At 47.8% G+C, this 27,986-nt stretch overlaps 1 protein-coding gene across 1 annotated transcript; it reads right to left on the reverse strand.

The window, feature by feature from the left end:
- Positions 1–27: 27 nt before the first annotated feature.
- SPATC1 (spermatogenesis and centriole associated 1) lies at positions 28–27,986 on the reverse strand. The gene is made up of 6 exons (XM_068984012.1): positions 27,776–27,986; positions 6,718–6,978; positions 6,334–6,639; positions 5,707–6,219; positions 5,459–5,598; positions 28–357 (listed from the first exon to the last, which is right to left on the reverse strand). Exons 1-6 carry the CDS (start codon positions 27,984–27,986, stop codon positions 28–30), a joined length of 1,761 nt encoding a protein of 586 aa, XP_068840113.1.

Raw genomic sequence — 27,986 nt, forward strand, 5'->3', positions numbered from 1 at the left:
CAACCGAGGGAAGCTTTAATGGTGGGGTCACCAGATGAACATGGGCTTGCCGTCATCGTGGGCTAGCTGGCTGAGGCAGGAGAGCAGCAGCAGCGCGTCAGTGAGCATGCTGGGGTGCACGGTCTCCACCAGCACGCGCTGTAGGAAGTCCACTGTGTAGGAGCCGCCCTCAGACGCGGCCAGCTCCGGCCGCTCCCGCAGGATGCCGTAAGCGTTCACCAACTGCTCCGTCAGCGCTGGGTGCACCCGCCCGTTGTAGCCCAAGCTCTGCAGCCGGTTCATGATGCTCACGTAGCGCTGTGTGAGCGTCTGGCACAGCTCCTCGTCCAGCTTGTGGTCACTGGGGTTCAGGGAGGCCTGAGGGGACAGCAATGGTCAGGGACCCTTGGCTCCACCCTGGCCCAAGAGCAGGCAAGCACATGGGGGCAAAGGAGGTTGCGGGGGTGTGGTTCCACCAGGATCACGGTCGGAGGGAGGGACCTGCAGGGAGGTGTCCTGGAGGCCCTGGCTGAGGCGCCTCTAGGGATCCAGGGTGGGGGAACCCTGTGGGCTGAGCCTGAGCTCAGAGCTTCCAGCAGCCCCAGCACCAGCTCCATCCACCACCTGGAATCAGACTGAGCTGGGGCCACAAGCAGCAGAGGACAGAGGGCGTGGCTGCTGGTGATGAGACACCAGGGGACCTCCCCAAACCCTCAGGATTGCCTGATGGGGAAGACACCACCCAAGGTCTTTCCCAGGCCTCCTCCTGGGTCCGGCCTTCCTACTTCTCAGGCTTTTCTCTAGGCCCCCTGTCCCAACACCCCATCCTTAGCATCCTGTATCCACACCCTGTGGGGGCCCCTTCGAGCCCTCACAGTGTGCTGACAACCCCGGGCCCAGAGCCGAGGCCCTGAGTCCCAGCACTGCTGTCACTCGGGTGCCGGCTCCAGCGTCTGGGCCTGAGGTTGGTCTTCACCTACTTTGTCCCTGCCGGGCTGGGCCTGCACACCCCCTCTCTCCACTGCCTTCTGGTGCCCTCAGCTTGAAGTTCTGCTGAAGCAATCTTGAGGTTGTTAATTTTTGAACAAGGAGTGCTGTGTTTTCCTGTGTACTTGGTCCTGCAAATTCTGTACCTGTCGCTGGTACAGCTGCCCCCAGGCCCATGAAACAGTGGGTTGGCAGTGCACGGAGTTAGTTGGGTGTTGCCCTACTCGAGCCCCTGTGTGGTTCCCGCTGCTCCAGCTCCAGGGCCAGGGCTGACCCTCAAGGCCCCATCTGGCCCTGCTCACCCTCTGCCCCCGTTTCCCTAGACACCACCTGCTAGGGTCGCCCAGTCTGCTCAAGCATCACCTTCTACAGTTAGTTCCCTATCTGCCCGTCCCTGGGTGGTCGTGTGAGCGGAGCACCAGGCTCATGTTAGGGTTCAGCCAAAGCGACCTCTGACTTCTGGCAGGGGCAACCCTGAGCCACCTTGCAACACTGGGACAGGCCTGTCTTCCTGACCTGGATTCCATCTGGCTCCATCTGCTGGAGGCTGGCAAGGTGGAGGCTGGAGGAACTACTGACTTTCCTAAACGCTGAAAAATTGCTTTAACAGACATTCTGCCTCCTCTTCTTGCCTCTTCTCTGGGGAGCTGCATTTAGGGCTGTGACTATTGCCCAGTATAAGCAGAAACATCAGGCAGGGCGAAGAGTGGTGGGGAAGGGGAGGACTTGCACAGCCCAGGCACTGAAAGGCCAAGCTTATTTCTATTTAAATGGGCAGTTTCAAACAACTAAAAACCTCTTTCCACAGTTTGATGTCTAATCTACATGGGCAACTAGACTTTACCTTACAATTTAATGTAATCTTTGCCAACTAGATATCAGACACAGCATTTTAGAGACATAAATATTGTGCTTCTCTGTGTCATGTGCCCATTTTTGAATAGCCGCCACGCCTGCACCTAGGACACAGGAGTGGTGGCTGTGGTCCAGGACAGGTCAGTTCAGTTCAGTTCAGTCGCTCAGTCGAGTCACATTCTTTGCGACCCCATGGACTGCAGCACACTTCCCCGTCCATCACCATCTCCCGGAGCTTGCTCAAACTCATGTCCATCGAGTCAGGGATGCCATCCAACCATCTCATCCCCTGTTGTCCCCTTCTGCCTTCAATCTTTCCCAGCATCAAGGTCTTTTCCAGTGAGTCGGTTCTTTGAGTCAGGTGGCCCAAGTATTGGAGTTTCAGCTTCAGCATCAGTCCTTCCAGTGAATATTCAGGACTGATTTCCTTTAGGATTGACTGGTTTGACCTCCTTGCTGTCCAAGGGACTCTCAAGAGTCTTCTCCAACACCATAGTTCAAAAGCATCAATTCTTTTGGCACTCAGCCTTCTTTATGGTCCAACTTTCACATCCATACATGACTACTGCAAAAACCATAGCTTTGATTATTCGCAAATTTGTCAGCAAAGTAATGTCTCTACTTTTTAATATGCTGTCTAGATTGGTCATAGCTTTTCTTCCAAGGAGCAAGTGTCTTTTAATTTCATGGCTCCAGGCACCATCTTCCATGACTTTGGAGCCCAAGAAAATAGTCTGTCACTGTTTCCATTGTTTCCCCATCTATTTGCCATGAAGTGATGCCATGATCTGTGTTTTTTGAGTGTGGAGTTTTAAGCCAGCTTTGAGCAAGCTCTGGGAGTTGGTGATGGACAGGGAAGCCTGGCATGCTGCACTCCATGGGGGTCCCAAAGAGCTGGACACAACTGAGCGAGTGAACTGAAGGCAGCTTTTCCACTCTCCTATTTCACTTTCATTAGGAAGCTCTTTAGTTCCTCTTTGCTTTCTGCCACAAGGGTGGTGTCATCTGCATATCTGAGGTTATTGATATTTCTCCTAACAATCTTGATTCCAGCTTGTGCTTCATCCAGCCCGGCATATTGCATGATGTACTCTGCACATAAGTTAAAAGCAGGGTGACAATATATAGCCTTGACGTACTCCTTTCCCAATTTGGAACCAGTCCATTGTTCCATGTCCAGTTCTAATTGTTGCTTCTTGACCTGCATACAGATTTCTCAGGAGGCAGGTAAGGTAGACTGGTATTCTCATCTCTTTAACAATTTTCCACAGTTTGTTGTGATCCACACTGTCAAAGGCTTTAGCCTAGTCAATGAAGCAGAAGTAGATGTTTTTCTAGAACTCTCTTGCTTTTCCTATGATCCAGTGGATGTTGGCAATTTGATCTCTGGTTCCTCTGCCTTTTCTAAATCCAGCTTGAACATCTGGAAGTTCTTGGTTCATGAGCTGTTGAAGCTGGCTTGGAGAATTTTAGCACTACTTTGCTAGCGTGTGAGATGCGTGCAATTGTGTGGTAGTTTGAGCATTCTTTGGCATTGCCTTTCTTTGGGACTGGAATGAAAACTGACCTGTTTCAGTCCTGTGAACACTGCTGAGTTTTCCAAATTTGCTGGCATATTGAGTGCAGCACTTCCACAGCATTATCTTTGAGTATTTAAAATAGCTCAGCTGGAATTCTGTCACCTCCACAAGCTTTGTTCATAGTGATGCTTCCTAAAGCCCACTTGACTTTGCACCCCAGAATGTCTGGCTCCAGGTGAGTGATCACACCATTGTGGTTATGAGTCATGAAGATCTTTTTTGTACAGTTCTTCTGTGTATTCTTGCCACCTCTTCTTCTTAACATCTTCTGCTTCTGTTAGGTTCATACTGTTTCTGTTCTTTATTGAGCCCATCTTTGTATGAAATGTTCCCTTGGTATCTCTAATTTTCTTGAAGAGATCTCCTCTTTTCCATTCTATTTTCCTCTATTTCTTTGTATTGATCACCAAGGAAGGATTTCTCATCTTTCCTTGCTATTCTCTCAAACTCTGCATTCAGATGGGTATGTCTTTCCTTTTCTCCTTTGCCTTTTGCTTCTTTTCTCAGTTATTTGTAAGGCCTCCTCAGAACCATTTTTCCTTTTTGCATTTCTTTTTCTTGGGAATGGTCTTGGTCACTGCCTCCTGTACAGTGTTACGAACCTCCGTTCATAGTTGTTCAGGCACTCTGTCTATCAGATCTAATCCCTTGAATCTATTTGTGACTGTTACTGTATAATCATAAGGGATTTGATTTAGGTCATACCTGAATGGCCTAGTGGTTTTCACTACTTTCTTCAATTTAAGTCTGAATTTTAGTTCCCAAGACAGGTCAAGGGTCGTCAAACCGGACGTTAGCAACGTGGGCCTTGCTGACACCAGCAATACAAGGATACCAACAGGGCAAAGATGGGAAATGTCCCCAGCTCAACCTGTAAACCAATGAAAACCTGAACACTTGAACTAGGTTTTTTTTAGAACTTGACAGACCTTGAAATTCTTATTGAAGAGCGAAGGGCCAAGAGGAGCTACTACAGTCTGGAAGAAGGATGCCCAGGGTCCCTCTGCTGCCGGATTAGGACATCGGCTTGTGGCAGGGCTGGAAGGGAGGACTGGAGCCCACACACGTGGACTGGAAGGGGGGACTGAGGCGGGGCTGGCAGCTTCAGTCTTAAGACTTGAAGAGCACAGATAAAGGAAAAGGCAGATAATTCTGGCCACGGTAAAATTAAAAACCTAAAAGGACACCTGAACAAACGGGATAAGGCAAATGCAACCCGCGGAACCGATGAGCCCACTGTAACCGAACGTCATTTCTGCCCACTGAGACTCAGGCCGACAGCCCCTCCACGGAGGAGGAAGGCCCGAGGGAGAGGCTGCCACGCCCACCCTCAAGCCCCCTACTCCTGTGCCCGCATCGCCGCCCTCACCCGCAGGGCGTCAGTCGGGAAGGACGTGCCTTCGCTCATTCTGGGGGGCAGGGCTGCAAGGTGTCCAGCCCACGCCCTTCCACCCCCAGGCTCCTATTCGTCAGCGCCTAGTACACGGTGGCGGCAAGAAGCTCCCAGACTCATTTGGGAAGCACCGTCCTCCACGTCCCTCGGGGGTAGTGGGCTCAGTGGACAGCAGGCTGAAAATGCACTGAAATTAGCCCAGCCTTAATGGCCACCAGGCTGCCAACTGCTCAGAGGCTCCGAAACTGGCCTTCCCGGTGTCCACCTGTGACCCTTGAGGACTCAGACCCCGCGGGGAAGAAGGCTGAGGCCTCGGGCCTGCCAGCCTGGGGAAGGGCCCTTGGGAGCAGGGCTTGGAGATTCGGAGTCCACGGCAGTGAGGAGGCCGGGAGCACACATCTGACCCTGCAGGGGCCCTTGCTGCTCTGGTCTTTGGGAAGGCCTCCCATGCATGGGGCTGGGACACAGGCCCCTGCGGCTGGGCGCCCTGGACACCTGCTGGCCACTGGACTGAGCACTAGGCTTCCTGCATCCCTGGGTGCCCTCAGATTCTGCTGTGCTCTGCCTGGCTGACCCCCAGAAGCCCATCAAGAGCCAGCAAGCTCCCCGCCCTTGCAGTGGTGGGCAGGCCCTCCGGTGGCCAGTGGGGATGGGCAGGACACACCTGGATGATCTTCTCCGGAATGTTGGAGACTGTGAAGCCATAGAGCCTCACACGCTCAGGGAAGATGCTGGACAGGATCCTGCGGTCCAGCTGGAAGGCGATCTCCCCCACCAGCCTCTCCCAGGCCAGCTGCTTTGATTCTGGGGACAACAGGGGTGGACAGAGTGATCAGTGACTGTGGCCAGCAGCCCAGGGGGTGCCTGGGAGGTCTCCATGGGCAGCAGAGGGGACCCCAGCCTCGCACTGACCTCGAGAGCTGTCGGGGAACTTGTTGCTCTTGCGGTGGGCTAGCTTCCGCTCCAACTCCAGGATGCTTTTCCGAGACTGCTCTGGGCCGCGTGGACCACGGGTGTCGGTGACTGAAGCCGGGGAGGATGAGGTTCGCGGTGGGGAGCGGGGGTTGCGTGGAGGGGAGTGGGGGGTGGGCGAAGGCCGGGATGGGGAGTGGTGCGTTCGGGCAGAGGGGTGCGGCATGCTTGACGGGGTGTAGCTGGTGGTCACTGGGGGGGTGGGGGTGGGGGCAGAGGTGAGGATGGCCATGTTGGAGGCAGTCAAGACAGGGACAGAGGCAGGGACCACTTGTCCCTGGGGGCCACCAGGCTGTGTCTGGGCATCTGAGGTGCCATAGGAGAAGGCTGTCACGGGACCTGGAGTGCCCAGAGCACCAACAGGGGTGGAGGTCTGGATGGGTGCACCCACAAATGTCATGCCGAGGGGCTCCGGCTCCTGGGTTGGCTGGGGGTGCTCAGTGGAGAGTGGGACTAGTGATGTGCGGGAGGGGCAGAAAGGAGAGGAGGCAGATTAGAGCCAGGCAGGACCAGGGACTGGCCTGGGAGGACCCACCAGGGCCCACCCCCCATCCCCGCATCTGTTACCTTTGGAGGTGGCAGAAGGTCCCCTGTCAGCCGAGGGGTGGGGTCCCGAGGGATATCCTCGGAGCGGCTCTGCCAGCCGCACCCGTGGGGCCTCCGACAGCACCAGATTGTTCATGGGGTTGGCCAGAACGTTCTGAGAGACACCTAGAGGGGCGGCCGTGGAGGTGAGCAGGGGACCACTCAGGGAGAGGACCCCCGAGCCTGTCATAGGGGGCATTAGGGGGCCGTTCTGAGACACAGCTTGGGGTCCCGCCAGGGGGCTTCCTGGAGTCAGGGGGCCGGTGGAGGGCAGGCCCAGGGAGCTGGCTGGTGTGTCCCCTGGGGGCACTGCCCCGGGGCCTGCCAGGGGGCTGCTGGGCATCAGGGCGCCAGTGGAGGGCAGGCCCAGGGAGCTGGTTGGTGTGCCCACTTGGGGCACTACCAGGGGGCTGGCCAGGTGGCTGGTGAGTGGGCTGCTCTGGGAGATGGGCCCTGGGCCGGGCAGCAGCGTGTTGAGAGGGCCTGCCAGGGGGCTCACGATGGGGCCTGCCACAGGGCTGGGCTGTGGGCTGTTTAGCACGTCGGCCAGGGGTGCCAGAGCCACAATCCCCACTTCTTCCAGGATGGGTTCGTTTGTTGCTGCCGGGGACGGGGGCAGGAAGACACCTGGGGGACACAGAGAAAGCACTGAGATGCCAGGCTCTCTCCCACTGTGGCAGGGCCTGGACCACGAGGCCCATCTGCCTCCGATGAGCTGACCAACTCTCTCTGACCCTCCCCTCTAGGCGAATCCCACGTGAGGATCTGGCTCCTCGTCTCTGTCCTCTGAGGGCACCTGCTTCCTCCCAGGATCACCTCCCTAAACGCCTGCCCCCGCCGCCAGGACCTTCCACACTACCTGCCCCTCAGACAGGCCACTGCCCTGAGCTGCTGACCCCTCGCTGAAGAGGGGATGGTCTGAACACACAGGTGGCCAAGTTGACCCCTCTGTGCCCTGGTGGGGAGAGGTGGGCCCGGGCCTCCTGACCACTGTCCTCTTAAGGACAGCTGAAGCTCACGACATGAGGGACCATCAGGGGGCCGGAGCTTGAAGTGGCTGGAGCCCAGGGTGTGCCTGGCCCCTGCCTACTGGCAGGGGATGCGGCTGCAGGAGGGCCTGCTGTGCCCACCCCCGCATGCGGCCTGGAGGCCTGTTTGCCCCTGGTTCCTGAGGAGACTGCCCCAGAATGGCCAAGTGACTGCTGTTGGAAAGAGAAGTCCCCTAGGGAGGGCGTGGGAAAGGCGTCTGTGAGTGTGCAGTTTGATGGAAGCTTCCACGTTATAAAAATAAAAGCAGAACATGCTTATGATAGGGAAAGAATGGAAATACAGAAAAGTCAAAAAGCGATGAACACCACTGGTTGGCCTGTCACCCCGCAGTGCGTCCTATTGCAAAGCTCTGTGTGCTTGGCCTTGAAGACATCTCCAGGTGGTTATGCGGGTCAGCGGCTGGCAGACCCCTCTGTAAGGAGCTGCGAAGACCTTCTCCATGTGTCTGTATGGGTCAGGGGCTTGAAGAACCCTCCGTGAGGAGCTGTCTGCAGACCTCCAGCCTTCTTGGCCACTCCTGCTGCAGCTTCTCAGCTCTGTCATCGCTGCTTGAAAGCAGCCACGGGCAATGTGGAAACAAATGGATGTGGCGGCAAAAATTCATGAATGCTAATATTTGAATTTCATGGACTTCTTCTATGTTGTGAAATAGTCCTCTCCTTTGATTTTTCTCTCAGCCGTTTAAAAAAAGGTTAAGCCAGCTGTTCCTGGCTCCCAGGCCATGCACACGCGTGCAGTGACTCTATGTCCTTGTGTCCTTATGTGCCCGCCTCTGGGAGACACTCCCTCCAGCTGTGTCATTCTTGGAAAACAGTGCTTATTGTGGCCAGGGTGGTTTCCATCTTGTGTACATGCTATTATTTATCGAGCCGATTTCAGTCGGGGGATTCTATAGATTCAAGTTTTCCCAGCAACAAAAATACTACTATATAAATCTTTGTTATTTTTTTCCCCCTGAAAGCAGACATTTCACAGTTTCTCAATGCACACTGCCGAGCCCCTCTGCTTTAAGACCCCTGAGACCATCTGATGTTCCCTTCGCAGTCCCAGGTGTGGTACATTGGTGCTACACTACCAGGACGTCCAGCCAAACATTTTAAGTTTCGTTATTTTTTCCAAACAAATAAATTAAAATTTCAGAATCAGTCTTTGATGATTTCTTGTTTTGACTTTTTTGGATTTTTGCTTTAGGATTGAGGAGACAGTAAAGCCTGTGGCCTGAAGGGAAGAGCCCACGGGGAGGAAGTGTGTGAGGGACTGGGCAGCGGTGGGGCAGAGGTGATAGGGCACGGATATCCGAGCTGAGTGTCCATCCTCCTCGGCCTGACTCCTCTTCCAGGAGCCTGCGGTCTGGATGAATCAGGCAGCATCTCCAGGACTCGGGAGAGAAGACAGTCTCCGCACAGTCAGTCCTCATGGTCTCTGAGACCATCTCACTGATGGCCCTACCACACCCTTGCCTCTGTCTTTGCGTTGGCTGGTCCCATTGCAATCCGCCTGCAATGCGGGAGACCTGGGTTTGATTCCTGGGTTGGGAAGATCCTCTGGAGAAGGAAATGTCTACCTAATCCAGTATTCTGGCCTGGAGAATTCCATGGACCGTATAGTCCATGGGGTCGCCAAGAGTTGGACACGACTGAGCAACTTTCACTCACTCATTTCTGCCTGGACTGCTCTTCCTGTGTGCCTGGTTGGCCCTGCACTGCTACTCATCCCTCACGTGAGACCTTCTCAGAGAGGTCTTCCATCCGGAATTGCCAGGTTCCTTCAGGCCACCTGCTCCTTCCCTTCTCCTCGATGACTTCCTTCTTGACACTTATCTCACTCTAAGACACTCTGCATTGACTTACTGGTTTGTCCTGGTTCCCTCAATTAGCATGGAAGCTCCATGAAGGCAGGGCTTTGTCTGTGTGCTGCTGTTTCCCTGTGCCTGGAACAGTGCTTGGGCCACAGGAAGTGTTCAATAAATATGAAGAATATGATTATATATGAGCACAGATGAAACCTGAGATTTAAAAAAGGGTCAGTCTAGAAAGTGAGAGGATGGAAAAATATAGTCCATGCAAATGGGAAGCTAAAGAAAGCTGGAGTAGCAATCCTCATATCAGAAAAAATAGACCTTAAAATAAAGAATATTACAAGAGATAAGGAAGGACACTACATAGTGATCAAGGTATCAATTCAAGAGGAAGACATAACAATTGTAAATAACTATGTACCCAGCATAGGAGCGCCTCAATACACAAGACAAACACTAACAGACATAAAAGGAGAAATCGACAGTAACACAAGAATAGTAGGAGACTTTAACACCCCACTCACACCAATGGACAGATCATCAAAACAGAAAATTCATAAGGAAACACAAGTCTTGAATGATACATTAGATGCAATGGATCTCATTGATATCCTCAGGACACTGCATCCAAATGCAGAAGAACATACCTTCTTCTCAAGTGCACATGGAACATTCTCCAGGATAGACTACACCTTGGGTTACAAATCCAACCTCAGTAAATTTAAGAAAATTGAAATCATATTAAGCGCCTTCCCCAACCACAAGGCTATGAGACTAGATATCAATTACAAGAAAAAAACTGTAAGAAACACAAATACATGGAGATTAAACAACACATTTCTAAATAACCAACAGGTTACTGAAGAAATCAAAAGGGAAACTAAAAAATTTCTAGAAACAAATGACAATGAAAACACAACAATTCGAAACTTATGGGACTGAGTTACTGTCAGTTTCTCCTTTTATGTCTGTTAGTGTTTGTCTTCTGTATTGAGGTGCTCCTTATGTATTGAACTGCAGCAAAAGCAGTTCTAAGAGGGAACTTTATAGCAATACAATCCTACCTCAAGAAACAAGAAAAACATCGAATACACAACCTAACTTTACACCTAAAACAACTGGAAGAAGAAGAAGAACAACAACAAAAAGACCCCCAAATTAGTAGAAGGACAGACATCATAAAGATATGAGCAGAAATAAATGAAAAAGAAATGAAGGAAACAATAGTAAAGATAAAGCTAAAAGCTGGTTCTTTGAGAAGATAAACAAAATTGACAAATGTTTAGCCAGATTCATCAAGAAAAAAAGAAAGAACAAAATCAACAAAATTAAAAATGAAAAAGGAGAGGTTACAAAAGATAATTCAGAAATACAAAGGATTATAAGAGGCTATTATGAACAACTGTATGGCAATAAAATGGATCACATGGAAGAAATGGACAGATTCTTAGAAAAGTTCAATCTTTCAAGACTGAACCAGGAAGAAATAGAAATTATGAACAACCCAATTACAAGCACTGAAATGGAAGCTGTGATAAAAAATCTCCCCCAAAACAAAAGCCCGGGACCAGATGGCTTCACAGGAGAATTCTGTCAAACATTTAGAGAAGAGCTAATGTCTATCCTTCTAAAACTGTTTCCAAAAATTGCAGAGGAAGGAACACTTCCAAACTCATTCTACGATGACACCATCACCCTGATACTGAAACCAGACAAAGACAACACAAAAAAAGAAAACTACAGGCCAATATCACTGATGAACATGGATGCAAAAATCCTCAAGAAACTTTTAGCAAACAGAATTCAGCAACACATCGAAAAGCCCATACACCGTGGTCAAGTTGGGTTTATTCCAGGAATGCAAGGATTCTTCAATATACACAAATCAATCAATGTGATAGATCATATTAACAAACTGAAAGATAAAATTCATATGATAATCTCAATAGATGCAAAAGAAGCCTTTGACAAAATTCAGCACCCATTTGCGATTAAAACTCTTCAAAAAATGGGCATAGAAAGAATTTACTTCAACATAGTAAAGGCCGTATATGATAAGCCTACAGCAAACATTATTCTCAACAGTAAAAAACTGAAAGCATTTCCCCTAAGATCAGGAACAAGACAAGAGTGTCCACTTTCACCACTATTATTCAACATAGCTTTGGAAGTCCTAGCTACAGCAATCAGAGAAGAAAAAGAAATTAAAGGAATCCAGATTGGAAAAGAAGAAGTAAAGCTCTTACTGTTTGCAGATGACATGATACTGTACAGAGAAAACACTAAAGATAGTACCAGAAAATTACTAGAGCTAATCAGTGAATTTTGCAAAGTTGCAGGATACAAAATTAATTCACAGAAATCACTTGCATTTCTATACACTAACAATGAAAAATCAGAAAGAGAAATTAAGGAATCAATCTCATTCATCATTGCAACAAAAAGAATTAAATTTCTAGGAATAAACTTACCTAAGGAGACAAAAGAACTGTACATAGAAAATTATAAGACACTGATGAAAGAAATCAAAGACAACATAAACAGAACAGATGGATATTCCATGTTCCTGGGTAGGAAAAATCAATATTGTGAAAATGACTATTCTACAAATTCAATATGATCCCTATCAAATTACCAATGGCATTTTTCACAGAACTAGAACAAAAAATTTCTCAATTTATATGGAAACACAAAAGACCCAGAATAGCCAAAGCAGTCTTGAGAAAGAAGAATGGAGCTGGAGAAAGCAATCTTCCTGACTTCAGATTATACTACAAAGTTACAGTCATCAAGACAGTATGGTACTGGCACAAAAACAGAAATATAGACCAATGGAACAAGATAGAAAGCCCAGAAATAAACCCATGCACTTATGGGTACCTTATTTTTGATAAAGGAAGCAAGACAGCCTCTTCAATAAATGGTGCTGGGAAAACTGGACAGCTACATGTAAAAGAATGAAATTAGAACACTTCCTAACACCATACACAAAGACAAACTCAAAATGGATTAAAGACCTAAATGTAAGACCAGAAACGACAAAACTCTAGAGGAAACAAAGGCAGAACACCCGATGACATAAATCAAAGCAAGATCCTCTATGACCGACCTCCTAGAGTAATGGAAACAAAAACAAAAGTAAATAATTGAGACTTGATTAAACTTAAAAGCTTTTGCACAGCAAAGGAAACTATAAGCAAGGTGAAAAAACAGCCCTATGTAAGTTTCCATGTTACTCTTTCCATACATAGGAGAAAATAATAGCAAATGAAACAACTGATAAAGGATTAATTTCCAAAATACACAAGCAGTTCATACAACTCAATGCTGCAAAAACAAACAACTCAATCAAAAAGTGGGAAGAAGACCTAAACAGACATTTCTCCAAAGAAGACATACAGATGGCTAACAAACACATGAAAACATGCTCAACATTGCTCATTATTAGAGAAGTGCAAATCAAAACTACATTGAGATATGACCTCACACCACTCAGAATGGCCATTATCAAAAAGTGTACAAGCAATAAATGCTGGAGAGGGTGTGGAGAAAAGGGAAACACTCTTGCACTGTTGGTGGGAATGTAAATTGATACAGCCAGTATGAAAGATGGTATGGAGATTATTTAAAAAACTAAGAATGAAGCCACTATATGACCCAGCAATCCCACTCCTAGGCATATACCCTGAGGAAACCAAAACTGAAAAAGACACATGTATTCCACTGTTCACTGTAGCACTATTACAATAGCTAGAACACGGAAGCAACCTAGATGTGCATCAACAGATGAATGGATAGAGAAGTTGTGGTACATAAACACAATGGAATATTACTCAGCCATAAAAAGGAATGCATTTGAGTCAGTTCTGATGAGGTGGATGAACCTGGAACATATACAGAGTGAAGTGAGTCAGAAAGAGAAAGATAAATATCGTATTCTAACACATATATATGGAATCTAGAAGAATGGTACTGAAGAATTTACTTACAGCGCAACAGTGGAGAAACAGACAAAGAGAATAGACTTATGGACATCGGAAGAGAAGAGGGTGAGATATATGGAAAGAGTAACATGGAAACTTACATTATCATACATAAAATAGCCAATGGGAATTTGCTGTACAGCTCAGGAAACTCAAACAGGGGCTCTGTATCAACCTAGAGGGGTGGGATGGGGAGGGAGATGGGAGGGAGGTTCAAAAGGGAGGGGATATATGTATACCTATGGCTCATTCAGGTTGAGGTTTGACAGAAAACAACAAAATTCTATAAAGCAATTATCCTTCAGTAAAAAAAAAAATTAAAAAGAAAAAAAAAGGCTCAGTCTAGGAATTGTCCACAGAATGACCCTATAAACTGTGACCCCTGTGACAGCCATGTGAGATCCCAAACTCAGTCAGTTAACAGGTAACTAGCTGAAGGAGTTGTGTGGTCCTTAGAATACAGAGTGCAAGATTCATCAGCAGGTCTACAAAAGTCAATTGTATTTCCATATACTATCAATGAATAATCCAGAAGTAAAATTAAGACAATAGCATCAAAAAGAGTAAAATATTTGGGAATAAATTTAACAAAAGATATGCAAAACGTATGCTCTGAAAACTATAAACATTATTGACAGAAATGAAAGAAACTCTAAGTAAATGGAAAATATCCTGTGTTTATGGATTGGAAGACTAAATATTGTGAAGATAGCATATACTCCTCTAGTTGATTTACAGATTCAATGAACTCCCTATTAGAGCAATAAAAGAAACAATAAGTTGGATTTCGTCAAAATTAAAAGCTTTTGTGTTTCAAAGCACACTATCAAGAAACTGAAAAGACAAAATGGGAGAAAATATTTCCAAATCATATATTTGATAAGGGACTTATATCCAGATTATATAAAGAACTCTTACAACTCAATAATAAAAACCAAATAGTCCAATTTAAAAATGGACCAAAAAAAAAAATGGACCAAAGATCTGAACAGGCATTTCTCAAGGACGATATAAAAATGGCCAATAAATATATGAAAAGTTGCTCAACCTCATTAGTTATCAGGGAAATGCAAATTAACATCAGAATGATATACCACTTCAAACCCACTAAGATGGCTATAGTCAAAAAGTCAGAGACTAAGTATTGGCAGGATGTGGAGGAGCAGAAATGCTCCTACATTGCTGGTAGCTTATGTAAAATCATGCTGCTCCACTGGAAAACAACCTAGCAGTTCCTCAGAGTTAAACATAGAGCTATATAGGACACAGGAAATTCACGCCCGGCTATATAGTCAAGAGAAATGGAAACATATATGCACACAAAAACTTGTACGTGAAGGCTTACAGCATCATTATTAATAATAGCAAAAGGAGGAAACAAAAGTCCATGAACTGATGAATGGATAAATGAATTGGTACATCCCTTAATGGAATATTATTCATCCATAAAAACAACCTCCCCCATCTCTCGCCTAGAAGTACTGATTCATGCTATAACATGGATAAACCTTGAAAACATTATGCTAAATGAAAGCAACCAGCCATAAACGCCACTTATATATGAATCCACTTGGAATGTTCAGAACAAACAAATCCATAATAGCAGAGAGTAAATTAGTGGTTGCTTAGAGCTGAGGAGGATTGAGTGGTAGGAATGTGATTGCAAAAGGATTTATTTTGGGGATGATGAAAGAGTTCTAAAACTGATTATGGTGGTGTTTGTATATATCTGTGCATATATCAAAAAATATTAAATTGTACACTTTAAATGGGTGAATTGTATGGTATGTATGTGAATTATATCTTTTGTTTGTTTATTGACCTTGCCTTGTGGCATGAGAATCTTAGTTCCCTGACCAAGGATTGAACCTGTGTCTCTGGCATTGGAAATGCAAAGTCTTAACCATTGGACCACCAAGGAAGTCCAGTGAATTATATCTTAATAAAACTGTTATTAAGAGATACCTGAAGTAACAGGAAATTTTGGCCTTGGAGTACAAAATGAAGCAGGGCAAACGCTAACAGAGTTTTGCCAAGATTATCCACTGGTCATAGCAAAACCCTCTTCCAACAACGCAAGGGACGACTCTACACATGGACATCAGACGGTCAATTCTGAGATCAGATTGATTATATTCTTTGTAGCCAAAGATGGAGAAGCTCTATACAGTCAGCAAAAACAAGACCAGGAGCTGACTGTGGCTCAGATCACGAACTCCTTCTTGCCAATTCAGACTCAAATTGAAGAAAGTAGGGAAACCACTAGACCATTCAGATATGACCTAAATCAAATCCCTTACAGTGGAAGTGAGAAGTAGATTCAAGGGATTAGATCTGACACACAGAGTGCCTGAAGAACTATGGACAGAGGTTCGTGACATTGTATAGGAGGCAGTGATCAAGAGTATGCTCAAGAAAAAGGAATACAAAAAGGCAAAATAGCTGTCTGAGGAGGCCTTACAAATAGCTGAGAAAAGAAGAGAAGTGAAAGGCAAAGGAGAAAAGGAAAGATATACCCATCTGAATGCAGAGTTCCAAAGAATAGCAGGAAGAGATGAGAAACCCTTCTCTAATGATCAATGCAAAGAAATAGAAAAAACAATAAAGTGGGAAAGACTAGAGATCTCTTCAAGAAAATTAGAGATACCAAGGGAACATTTCATGCAAAGATGGGCACAATAAATAACAGAAATGGTATGGACCTGACAGAAGCAGAAGATATTAAGAAGGGGTAGCAAGAATACACAGAAGAACTGTACAAAAAAGATCTTCACGACCTAGATAATCACGATGGTGTGATCACTCACCTAGAGCCAGACATCCTGGAATGCGAAGTCAAGCAGGCCTTAGGAAGCATCACCACAAACAAAGATAGTGGAGGTGATGGAATTTCAGTTCAGCTATTTCAAGTACTGAAAGATGATGCTCTGAAAGTGCTGCACTCAGTATGCCAGCAAATTTGGAAAACTCAGCAGTGGCTAGAAGACTGGAAAAGGTCAGTTTTCATTCCAATCCCAAAGAAAGACAATGCCAAAGAATGTTCAAACTACTGCACAATTGCGCTTATCTCACACACTAGTAAATAATGCTCAAAATTCTCCAAGCCAGGCTTCAACAATACATGAACCAAACACTTCCAGATGTTCAAGCTGGACTTAGAAGAGGCCGAGGAACCAGAGATCAAATTGCCAACATCTGTCAGATCATAGAAAAAGCAAGAGAGTTCCAGAAAACTATCTACTTCTGCTTCATTGATTATGCCAAAGCCTTTGACTGTGTGGATCATAACAACTGTGGAACATTCTTAAAGAGATGGGAACACCAGACCACCTTACGTGCCTCTTGAGAAATCTGTATGCAGGTCAGGAAGCGACAATTAAAACTGGACATGGAACAACGGACTGGTTCCAATTTGGGAAAAGAGTACGTCAGGGTTGTATATTGTCACCCTGCTTTATTTAACTTATATGCAGAGTGAGTGAGGGAGTGAACATTGCTCAGTCATATCAGACTCTTTGTGATCCCATGGACTATGCAGTCTGTGGAATTTTCCAGGCCAGAATACTGGAGTGGGTAGTCTTTCCCTTGTCCAGGGGATCTCTCCAACCCAGGGATCAAACCCAGGTTTCCCGAATTGCAGGTGGATTCTTTACCAGCTGAGCCACAAGGGAAGCCCTGAATGCAGAGTACATCCTTTGAAATGCCTGGCTGGATGAAGCACAAACTAGAATTAAGACTGCTGGGAGAAATATCAATAACCTCGGATATGCAAATAACACCACCCTTATGGCAGAAAGTGGAGAACTGAAGAGACTCTTGACGAAAGTGAAAGAGGAGAGTGAAAAAACTGGCTTAAAACTCAACATTCAAAAAATGAAGATCATGGAGAAGTCTCTTGAGAAGTCTCTCCTTGGACAGCAAGGAGATCCAACCAGTCCATCCTAAAGGAAATCAGTCCTGAATATTCATTGGAAGGACTAAAGCTGAAGCTGAAGCTCTAACACTTTGGCCACCTGATGGGAAGAACTGACTCCTTGGAAAAAACCCTGATGATGGGAAAGACTGAAGAAGGCAGGAGAAGGGGATGACAGAGGATGAGAACAGACATGAGTTTGAGCAAGCTCTGGGAGTTGGTGATGGACAGGGAAGCCCGGTGTGCTGCAGTCCATGGGGTAGCAAAGAGTCAGACACGACTGAGCCACTGAACTGAACTGAAAATTGTTATTAACAAAAAGACTCATTGAAGGCATTTAGGGTTGCAGTGAAGACACTGTCAAGGTACAGGGGCCAATTAAGTGCATCCCTGGATGGCACTGGACGTTGTGTTGGTACAGCTCCTGGGGGAGTGTGTGTCCACTGCTTGGAGCTAAGACTGTTGTAGCCTCAGTTGTGGACACAGTGTCCACAGGTTTTTGACCCATAAAGGTCAGCAATGAGAATCTCAGGATCGGCCTGTTGAAATTTTGGCTGGGGGGTGGGGACACTTGAAAGCACAGAGTCCTCACCACTGGACCACAGGGGAATTCCCATCAACAGGAGTGTCCTGAGCCAACAGTGTCCTAGATCCCAGATTAAGCCTTGGTTTAAGGGATTTCAGTCCTATAGTTTTGTATTCTCAAGCAAAATGTGCAGGTGATTGATTGTTTTAACCTTATTATAATTTATGTTTCACTGATTAAGATTTGTGAGTTGAAATGTTCCTAGGTACTTTACTACATGTTTTTATTGTTTAGTTAATTCGTATCTGATTCTTTTGCAGTTCCACAGACTATAGCCTGCCATGCTCCTCTATCCATGGGATTTCCCAGGCAAGAATACTGGAGTGTGTTGCCATTTCCTTCTTCAGGGGATTTGGCAGGTGGGTTCTTTACTGCGGAGCCACCAGGTAAGTCCCATGTTACTACATACCGTGTTAGAAACTTAAAGAGAGCTTAGATTCACTGCACTTATTTATTTTATACATAAGAATTGTTCAGGGTTCAGGAAGCTTTGTTACATCGAACAATTTGTTTGTTTTTAAAGCAAATGTCTTATATTTACCAATGAAGTTTACAGTGTTTTAACTGTTTCCTACTCAGGTCTCCTGCCCCTCATTGCGTCGGTCAGCACGTGGCCGCCATATGGTCCTGCCCTTGGACAAGCCCAAGCGTCTTCCCCTCCTGCGGCCTCTGGCTCCCGGCGGCTGCGCCTCCGCAGCCATCGCTCCGGGGCCTGCCCACCGCCCGCGGCCTCGGCGGCCGCGGAACCCTGCCTCCCGCACGAGAATGCCGGCCCCACACCCGGGTAAGGGGGGCCCGGCCACTGAGACCCCAGTCCTCGTGGGGACGGAGACGTGGGACAGTCGAGGTGGCCGAGGTCCAGCACGGTGCCCTGAGAGGGTTGGACGTCATGGAGGGTCCTGACGGGGCGGGGCGCGAGCGTAGGGGCGGAGCCAGAGCAAGGGGCCCGCTCAAGGGGCGGGGTATGTGGGCGGAGCTAGAGTCCCGGGGCGGCCCTGGGGGCGGGGCCAGAGGGTCTAGCGGGGAAGGTGTTGCCTAAGGCACGACCCTGAAAAGCCCAACCAAGCAGTGAGCAAAGGCTGCCAGAGCCAAGGTTTAGAGGGTCAGCGGGCGGGAGGACGAAAGAGAACAGTGTGCTGACAGATCCTGAGAGGCGGCGGGTTCTGAGGTGGGGGCAGAGGTCCCGAAAGGAAGGCAAGGGCTGAGGGTGGGCTGGGGTCCTGAGAGGAATCGTCGGGGCGGGGGGGGGGAGGGGGCGGTGTTCTTCAGGGTGGGTCCCGAGAGGGGAAGTTCTGAGGGGGGAGGGTTCTGAGGGAGAAGGATTCTGAGCGGGGAGGTTCTGATGGTGGGTGGGTCCTGAGACGGGGGAGGGTTCTGAAGGGGGTGAGTTCTGAGGAGGGACGCGTCCTGAGGGGGCTGGTTCTGAAGGGAGACAAGGGTTCCAAGAGGAAGGCAGTTCCTGAGGGAAGAAAGGCTTCCCACTAGGGGTGGAGCTAGGCGGGCTTAGGTTAACTCCCTAGGGTGGCGTGTAGGGGTGGGGTGGGGGGATGGGGGTAGTATTAGGCCCGAGGTAGGAAATTGGGCCTTGGGTGGGTCCTGGTGGGGGGACGACAAGAACACCTCCTGAGGTGAGGAAGGAGGCCCTGACCTGGTGACAAGGTAAAGACCTTGGGTTAAGGAAAGCTCCGGACTAGGGGGAGGGGAATGGAGATTGTGTGGAGCAAGGCTGGTAAAAGGCCTTTTGAAAAGGGGGAAAGACTGCTACCTGCCTGAGGAAACTTCCATCAGCCTGCAGACCCCAAGGGAAGACAAGGGCCAGCAGGAGTGGGGGCCTGGGTGAGGACAGGCTTAGGTGAGGAAAGAGTGGGAAGTAGGGGAGGGTGCCCGGCAGAAAGAGCAACAGAAGCGCTCCTGCCCTGAGAGCCCTTCCTAGCCTGACCACCTGCCCTGTCCTGACCACCGCTGTAAGGAGCAACCACGTTGGCGGGCAGTCACTGTTTTAGTGACTGGAACCCTCAGTGTGGTCTTCATTTCCTCTTTGCTCCAAATGCCCTGAATTTCCATCCATCTTCAATCTTCGAGATATCCTGGCACAGTCCCTGAGCCCTCAGGAGCATGAGGCCCTGCAGTCGTAATCCCATCCTGGCTCACCTCCCACCTGCCATGTTCACAAGGTCAAGGCCTAAATCTCTTGGCCTTTCTTCCCTGTGAAGTTAACTCAGCCCATAGCCAATAGTTTACTGATTTCCTGTCGCTCAGGTTGCCCAGTCTGCCCACAAAGTTGTACCTTCTGCCTTGCTTGCAAGATCCCTGCCAGCCTCTAGATCTCTAGTACCCTGGTCTCTTTATTTTCATCTATCTGACAGCCCAGCGGGTGCCCGCTTCCTTCTCTGATGTGCCCGAACTCTTGCTGAGAGGCCCTTAGCTCTGCCTGCCTGCTTTCCCATGTCTGCCCTGCCCTACCTATCAAATACTGCTGGAGAAGGTTGGTGGCTGCTGCCTGTATAATCCATTATGCCAGCATCATTTGGGCCCATTACACACCTCCCAGGTTCTCCATTCAGTTCCTTCTGCCATTTTCACTTCATTTCAGAATTTGCTCATCTTTTTCTCTCCACCATTGCTCTCAGAGAATGAAAGCTTTACAGAGAAGATTAAAGCCATGGTTCTGGAGTTTCTTTAGCTTCCCACCTGGCATTCTCACGCCCCTTTCCTTCCTCCTTCCCTTCTCAGACAGGGGAAGAGATGTTCTTCCTTCAGTTAATGCAGCTCTGCTCTAGAAACTATCCCTTTTTTCTTTCGTATCTTCCCTTTACATAGAAATAAACTCAGGTCTCTGCTGTCAGGAAAAGCAGCTCTGGACTCCAGGCCCCTCTCCAACTAGTGCCCCTCCAAACCCTACTTCATGAACTAAATGTCAACCATCTATTCTATTTTCTCATTCACTCGTCACCTCACTTGGTGGGGCTTTCCTACTTACACTGGGGTTGAAGTCGCTCTAGTCAAGGTTAATAATGCCAAACCATTAGCACTTTCCTTGCCTGACCTCTCAGGTAGCCTTTACTTTGTTGACAATTCTGTCCCCTTTGAAGCTATTTCTTGGCATAACGGTGACATTATATCTTCGAGGTTTCCCTTGTCTGAATGCTCCTTTGCCAGCTTCTCTTCCTGTCCTGACTCAAGACTTGTTCTTGCGACCTCTTCTTACTAATCCTCTGTCTTAGCAAATAGTCTCACCCCTTCTTGTGACTTCAGTTATCAACAACTCTTGGATCTTTTCTCTCTAGCCCTGACTTCTCCTTTGAGCCTCAGGCTCTGCCTCCTAGATGCTCCACGTGGGTGTTATGAGGCTATCTAAGAGCAAAATAAAACTTATTCTCTTCCCCCAAGACTGGACATCCTTCTCCCAGGCTCATCCTCATTGAGAGCACTAATGGAGGCTTTTATATAATATGTTAAAATAGTTAAAAGTTAACAATCAAGCGAACAAAATATTAAATTATGTTCTATCCAACCAACTCCAGTGTTCTTGCCTGGAAAATCCCATGGATGGAGGAGCCTGGTAGGCTACAGTCAAAATTTAGGTCTAGGGGCTTTTTCTCTATAAATATTACTCTTCTGCTTCTCTCAATGAAAGAGGAAAGTGAGTTATTTCTTGCATTGTGTGTGGCTCATTCATTCTTGTACAGCAAAATTATACTTGGTTATTATCTTTGAAATGTTGCAAAAATCAACCATGAGAATTACCACAGCACCAACTTGGAAGAAGTCTGAAAGTCAATCATATTGTTGCAGTTTATGTACACAGATACCAAGCTGGTTATCTATATCAAAGGAATAAAAGCAAGTTTCATTCCTTTGAAAAAAAAATATAAAATAAATAAATTATGTTCTATCTGCTTACCTGAAAAATAAAGCTCTGTGACAACCTGGAAGGTCAGATTTGATAAGACTCTTGTACTCCCTGGGGTTCTGTGCCAGAATGAGGTGGCTTGGGGAGAGCCGCCCTCTGGCCCCTGGGCCTCATCCTACACCCCTTCTCTTCCACCTGAGCTCTGTCCTGCACCATGAGGGGCCTGGCACACATGCTGTGAGCCCCCACAAGCCCAAGCTGACAGCCTATGTTCCTCATACTGGGAGAAAGGTCAGAGGACTAGACTGGAGGGTTTAGGAGGTTGTCCTGTGCACAAGAGTAAGAGCAGAGAAGAGTAAGCCCAGAAAGAGGAATCGAAGGTCAAGTTCATAAACCATATTGAGAATAAGAGCCTGACTCTATGAAGAAGGCCAAGCACAAGGAATGGGCAGGGGGAACAGGCAGCGTGGGGAGGTGAGTGGCTGAAGATCCACTGAGGCAGCTGCAGAGAGCTGCCCCGGCCACTGTGGGAGGGGAGGGCTCTGCGGTTCCAGGAAGTGATGCCCTCCGTCCCCTCAGCCACACAGACACATTCTGGACTCTCGTCCCTCACATCTGAGCTGTTCATTTTCCTACTAAGTCACTTGAATCAGTCTCCACTGCTAGTTCACACCATCATCTTCTACGTGGATGACTCAAGAGCTGCAGTCTAATTGATTTCCCTACCTTACTCTTATCTCCCTTGACTCCATTTCCCCACAGCAGCAGGAATGGTCTTTCTGAAGCATAAATATGATTACTCCTTGTAGGAACCTGCCAGCGTCTGCTCATTGCCTTTGGGAGCAAGTCCAAGCTCCTCAGTATGTCATTCGCAGTCCTCAGCATCTGAGCCCTGCTGGCCTCTAACTGCATCAGCACCTCTCACTGACCCCAACCCCCTCAAGTACACTCACAAATGCAAGCAGTACACACACACCTCGCACTAGCACACATAGCATAAACACACTCTAATACCCACACACCACACACTCATACATGTCCCACACTAAAACACACATTCACAAACATACTTACACATACTATTCTATCAAAGTATATGTTTATCCACATACTATACACATAGCAACTCACAAGACACACCACACATACGCCACACATCAGATGGTAAAGCGTCTGTCTACAATGCAGGAGACCTGGGTTCGATCCCTGGGTCAGGAAGATCCCCTGGAGAAGGAAATGGCAATCTACTCCGGTACTATTGCTTGGAAAATCCCATGGACAGAGGAGCTTGGCAGGCTACAGTCCATGGGGTCACAAAGAGTCGGACACGACTGAGTGACTTCACTCACTCACTCACTCACTCACTCACTCACTACACTCACACATTCACACACACACACCTTTTTTCATACTGTACAACACACACCCCCAAGGCACACATGTTACACATTAGTCACTTACCCACCTGTACCACACACTCCACACACACATCACATTATACACTCATGGGTCATATACACTAACATGACGTTCACGTGCTCACAACCCTCCCCCCCCCAACTCCATACTCACACCCACACACTAAACACCATGCACACCACAGGCTTTAACCACACAATCTATTTCTCACTCCTGCAAACCTTTGGCCCAGGCCTTTGCACAGACAGTTCTTCCCTCTGAAATGTCCCTTTCCCCTTTCAGGGCTGGCTGTCTGGGCTTGTCACCAGAAATCTTTTCCTAACCCTCCAAGCTTGACCCTTCAGAGTGGGAGAGCAGAAGTGGTCCAAGAATTCTCTCAAGAACCAAACCTAAAAGGAGAAGGCTTTCTTGGTTAGCCTGGGAGTTGGGAATCACAGTCTAATTTCTTCAAGTGTTCAGTTCAGTTCAGTTGCTTAGTCGTGTCTGACTCTTTGTGACCCCCAGGGACTGCAGCATGCCAGGCTTCCTTGTCTATCACCAACTCCGGGAGCTTACTCAAACTCATGTCCATTGAGTCGGTGATGCCATCCAACCATCTCATCCTCTGTCGTCCCCTTCTCCTCCTGCCTTCAATCTTTCCCAGCATCAAGGTCTTTTCAAATGAGTCGGTTCTTCACATCAGGGGGCCAAAGTATTGGAGTTTCAGCTTTAGCATCAGTCCTTTCAATGAATATTTAGAACTGATTTCCTTTAGGATTGACTGGTTGGATCTTACAGTCCAAGGGACTCTCAAGAGTCTTCTCCAACACCACAGTTCAAAAGCATCAATTCTTCCATGCTCAGCTTTCTTTATGGTCCAACTCACATCCATATGTGAACGTGACTACTGAAAAAACCATAGCTTTGACTAGACAGACCTTTGATAGCAAAGTTTAATGTCTCTGCTTTTTATTATGCTATCTAGATTGGTCATAACTTTTCTTCCAAGGAGCAAGAATCTTTTAATTTCATGGCTGCAGTCACCATCTGCAGTGATTTTGGAGCCCAAGAAAATAAAGTCTGTCTCTGTTTCCATTGTTTCCCCATCTATTTGCCATGAAGTGATGGGACCAGATGCCATGATCTTAGTTTTCTGAATGTTGAATTTTAAGCCAACTTTTTCATTTTCCTCTTTCTCTTTCATCAAGAGGCTCTTTAGTTCTTCTTTGCTTTCTGCCATAAGGGTGGTGTCATCTGTATATCTGAGTTATTGATATTTCTCCAGAAAATCTTGATTCTAGTTTGTGCTTCATCCAGTCCAGTATTTCTCATGATGTACTCTGTTCAGTTCAATTTGGTTCAGTCACTCAGTCATGTTTGACCCTTTGCGACCCCATGAACCGCAGCACACCAGGCCTCCCTGTCCATCACCAACTTTCGGAGTCCACCCAAACCCATGTCCATTGAGTTGGCAATGCCATCCAACCATCTCATCCTCTGTCATCCCCTTCTCCTCCTGTCCTCAATCTTTCCCAGCATCCGGGTCTTTTCCAATGAGTCAGTTCTTCACATCAGGTGGCCAAAGTTTTGGAGTTTCAGCTTCAACATCAGTCCTTCCAATGAACACCCAGTATATAAATTAAATAAGCAGGGTGACAATACACAGCCTTGACGTATTTCTTTCCCAATTTGGAACCAATCTGTTGTTCCATATCCAGTTCTAACTGTTGCTTTTTGACCTGCATACAGATTTCTCAGGAGGCAGGTCCTATGGTCTGGTATTTCCATCTCTTTAAGAATTTTCCATAGTTTGTTGTGATCCACACAGTCAAAGGCTTTGGCATAGTCAATAAAGCAGAAGTAGATGTTTTTTTGGAACTCTCTTGCTTTTTTGATAATCCAGTGCATTTTGGCAATTTGATCTCTGGTTCCTCTACCTTTTCTAAAACCAGCTTGAACATCTGGGAGTTCATGGTTCACATACTGTTGAAGCCTGGCTTGGAGAATTTTGAGCATTACTAGCATGTACTGCTACTGCTGCTAAGTCACTTCAGTCGTGTCCGACTCTATGACCCCATGGATGGCAGCCCACCAGGCTCCCCCATCCTTGGGATTCTCCAGGCAAGAACACTGGAGTGGGTTGCCAGTTTCTTCTCCAATGCATGAAAGTGAGAAGCGAAAGTGAAGTCGCTCAGTCATGTCTGACTCCTAGCGACTCCATGGACTGCAGCCTACCAGGCTCCTCCGTCCATGGGATTTTCCAGGCAAGAGTACTGGAGTGGGTTGCCATTGCCTTCTAGCATGTGAGATAAGTGCAATTGTGCAGTAGTTTGAGCCTTCTTTGGCATTGCCTTTCTTTGGAATTGTAATGAAAGGCAGGACTTTTCCAGTCCTGTGGCCACTACTGAGTTTTCCAAATTTGCTGGTATATTGACTGCAACACTTTCAGAGCATCATCTTTTGGGATTTGAGATAGCTCAACTGGAATTCCATCACCTCCATTAGCTTTGTTCATGGTGATGCTTTCTAAGGCCCACTTGACTTCACATTCCAGGATGTCTGGCTCTAGGTGAGTGATCACACCATCGTGATTATCTGGGTCATGAAGATCTTTTTTGTATGGTTCTTCTGTGTATTCTTACCACCTCTTCTTAATATCTTCTGCTTCTATTAGGTCCATACTGTTCCTGTCCTTTATTGTGCCCATCTTTGCATGAAATGTTCCCTTGGTAGCTCTAATTTTCTTGAAGAGATCTCTAGTCTTTCCCATTCTATTGAAGTGTAACATTTCTTAAATATTGTATCTCCCCGAGCATATCATTTTTGTTGCTCTGTCTGTTGTCTCAAAATCATGGAAGTAGACCCTTTCAGAGGAGAGAGAACTTTGTGCTTGGGACCAATAAGGGAGGACTGTGAAGCCCAGTTCCAGATCACAGCCAGGCTGGGAGGTGAGAAACCCAGTGGGCAGAAAGCAGGGGAAGGCAGCTTCCAACTGGAACTGGACTGTAGGGGAAGGAGCCCAGACCTGAGGGGAATAGCCTCAGGTCAAAAGGTCAAGTTCTTAATCAGAAGCCTGCCTAGTTTAGAGTGAGCTGAGTTCCAGGGACTCCTTGGCCTGTTACCACTTCTGCTGCTGCTGCTAAGTCGCTTCAGTCGTGTCCGACTCTGTGCGACCCCATAGACAGCAGCCCACCAGGCTCCCCTGTCCTTGGGATTCTCCAGGCAAGAACACTGGAGTGGGTTGCCATTTCTTTCTCCAATGAATGAAAGTGAAAAGTGAAAGTGAAGTCGCTCAGTCGTGTCCTACTGTTTGAGACCCCATGGACTGCAGCCTACCAGGCTCCTCTGTCCATGGGATTTTCCAGGCAAGAGTACTGGAGTGGGTTGCCTTTGCCTTCTCCAGATTACCACTTCTAGTGGAGAGAAAAGCCCAGGTGGGCAGGCTGGCTGGAGGGCAGGGCCTGAACCAGACTAGGAGCTGAGATGGGGGAGGATGACCCAGCTGAAGGTGTTCTTGGAACTCAGAAAGAGGAGGGTTGTCAGTCCCAAGTGCCATGCAGCGACTTCCCTGGCAGTCCAGTGGTTAAGACTTTGCCTTCCAGTGCAGGGGACATGAGTTCGATTTTGATCCTTGGTCAGGGAGCTAAGATCCCACATACCTCGCACGGCCAAAAAACCAAGTGGCACGCAGAGTTTGAGAAGAAAGCGGCACCTAGGAAGCCACCTTTCTAGAACAGCGGAGTGTCAAGGTCCGCTGCAGAGCTATAGAGCCTTAAGTGGTAGAAACTGAAAGACCAGAGTTCTCTTTCAGTGAAGGGGGCTGGCCTCACACCTGTTGATGAGTGGAGTGGAGGTGGGGGCAGCAGGATGGCAAGGAGCAGGGCCTTTGATGGAGTGGGGGTCTCCACAGGGGTGCATGGGCGCCAAGTGTGGGTGCAGAAGTGCACCTGGGAAGGAGACACACAGCCTTCTCCAGGACAGGAAGGACGTTGTAGACAAGGAGAGGATGTGGATATAACAAATGTGAAGTCGTTTCGTCAGCTCCTCACCAGTATGCTCTGACAGTCTATTGCCACGCCCTGGGAAGTTCTCTGATTGCTTCAGTACCAGCCATTCTGTGTCCACAGCTTTCTGTTCTTCTGGAGCATCCCTTTTTGCCATCCCCACAGTCAACTGTGAAGCCTCTCTGGCTTCCTGGCCTCTGAACACCCTTCTGGCCCAGTCCCTAAGCTCCAGGCCTAGCCCTGAAGGTCATCACTTTAACTGCTTTTCTGCAAACACCTCTAACTTCTTTGCCAGTTTTTCTGTCTCACCCCACACTCAACATCCTCTCCAGCCCCAGGGGTGTCACGCATCAGTGATTTCCAACCTCAAGCCTCAGTTCTGGTTTCTCTGCTTGGCTTTTGGACTCAGGTGGCTAGTTGCCTTCTGGTCACATCTGAGTGGAGAGGAACGGGGGAGAGGCCTGGGGTGCTGAGGGAGGGACGGAGGGGAGGGTGGAGGGGTGGGGTGGAGAAGCTGAGGGTGGGTGCTGTGTCGGGTCCAGTGGGGCAGCATGTTTGGGTTTCAGGGCTGGAAAATTCAGTCTGTGGAGCTGCTTGCAAGTTCACCTGAGGGGAGGGTTCGGGCAAGGGTTCCTGCTGTCAGGTGAACGGGGCTGGCACCTAGTTTTGTCCTTTTATCTTGACTGTCCTGTGTCCTCACCCCCCACACCAGGGGGCCTGCTGACCCCATGTTTGTTGCTGTCTACACCCTTCTCCCCAGATCTGAACACACAGACTCCCTCCCTTGTGGTTGCGGTCTCACCCTTCCCTCCCTGCTTTTCTTGAACTCAGCCTCTTGCAGTTACCCTGGTGTGGAGAAGCACTGGCCGCCGCCTCACTGAGCCCACTGCTGAACCCGCTGATGCCCAGGCCGCCCGCCTGTGTCTTGATCGCTGACTTGAGCTCGTAATTCTCCCGAATGAGCCGCACCAGCTTCTTCAGTTCCTCATTTTCCCGCACCAGCCTCTCGATCTGATGCCGAAGCCCCTCATAATTGGTGAGTAGAGACAT

This window comes from Capricornis sumatraensis, chromosome 11, assembly GCF_032405125.1.
Source record: "Capricornis sumatraensis isolate serow.1 chromosome 11, serow.2, whole genome shotgun sequence".
NCBI lineage: Eukaryota > Metazoa > Chordata > Mammalia > Artiodactyla > Bovidae > Capricornis > Capricornis sumatraensis.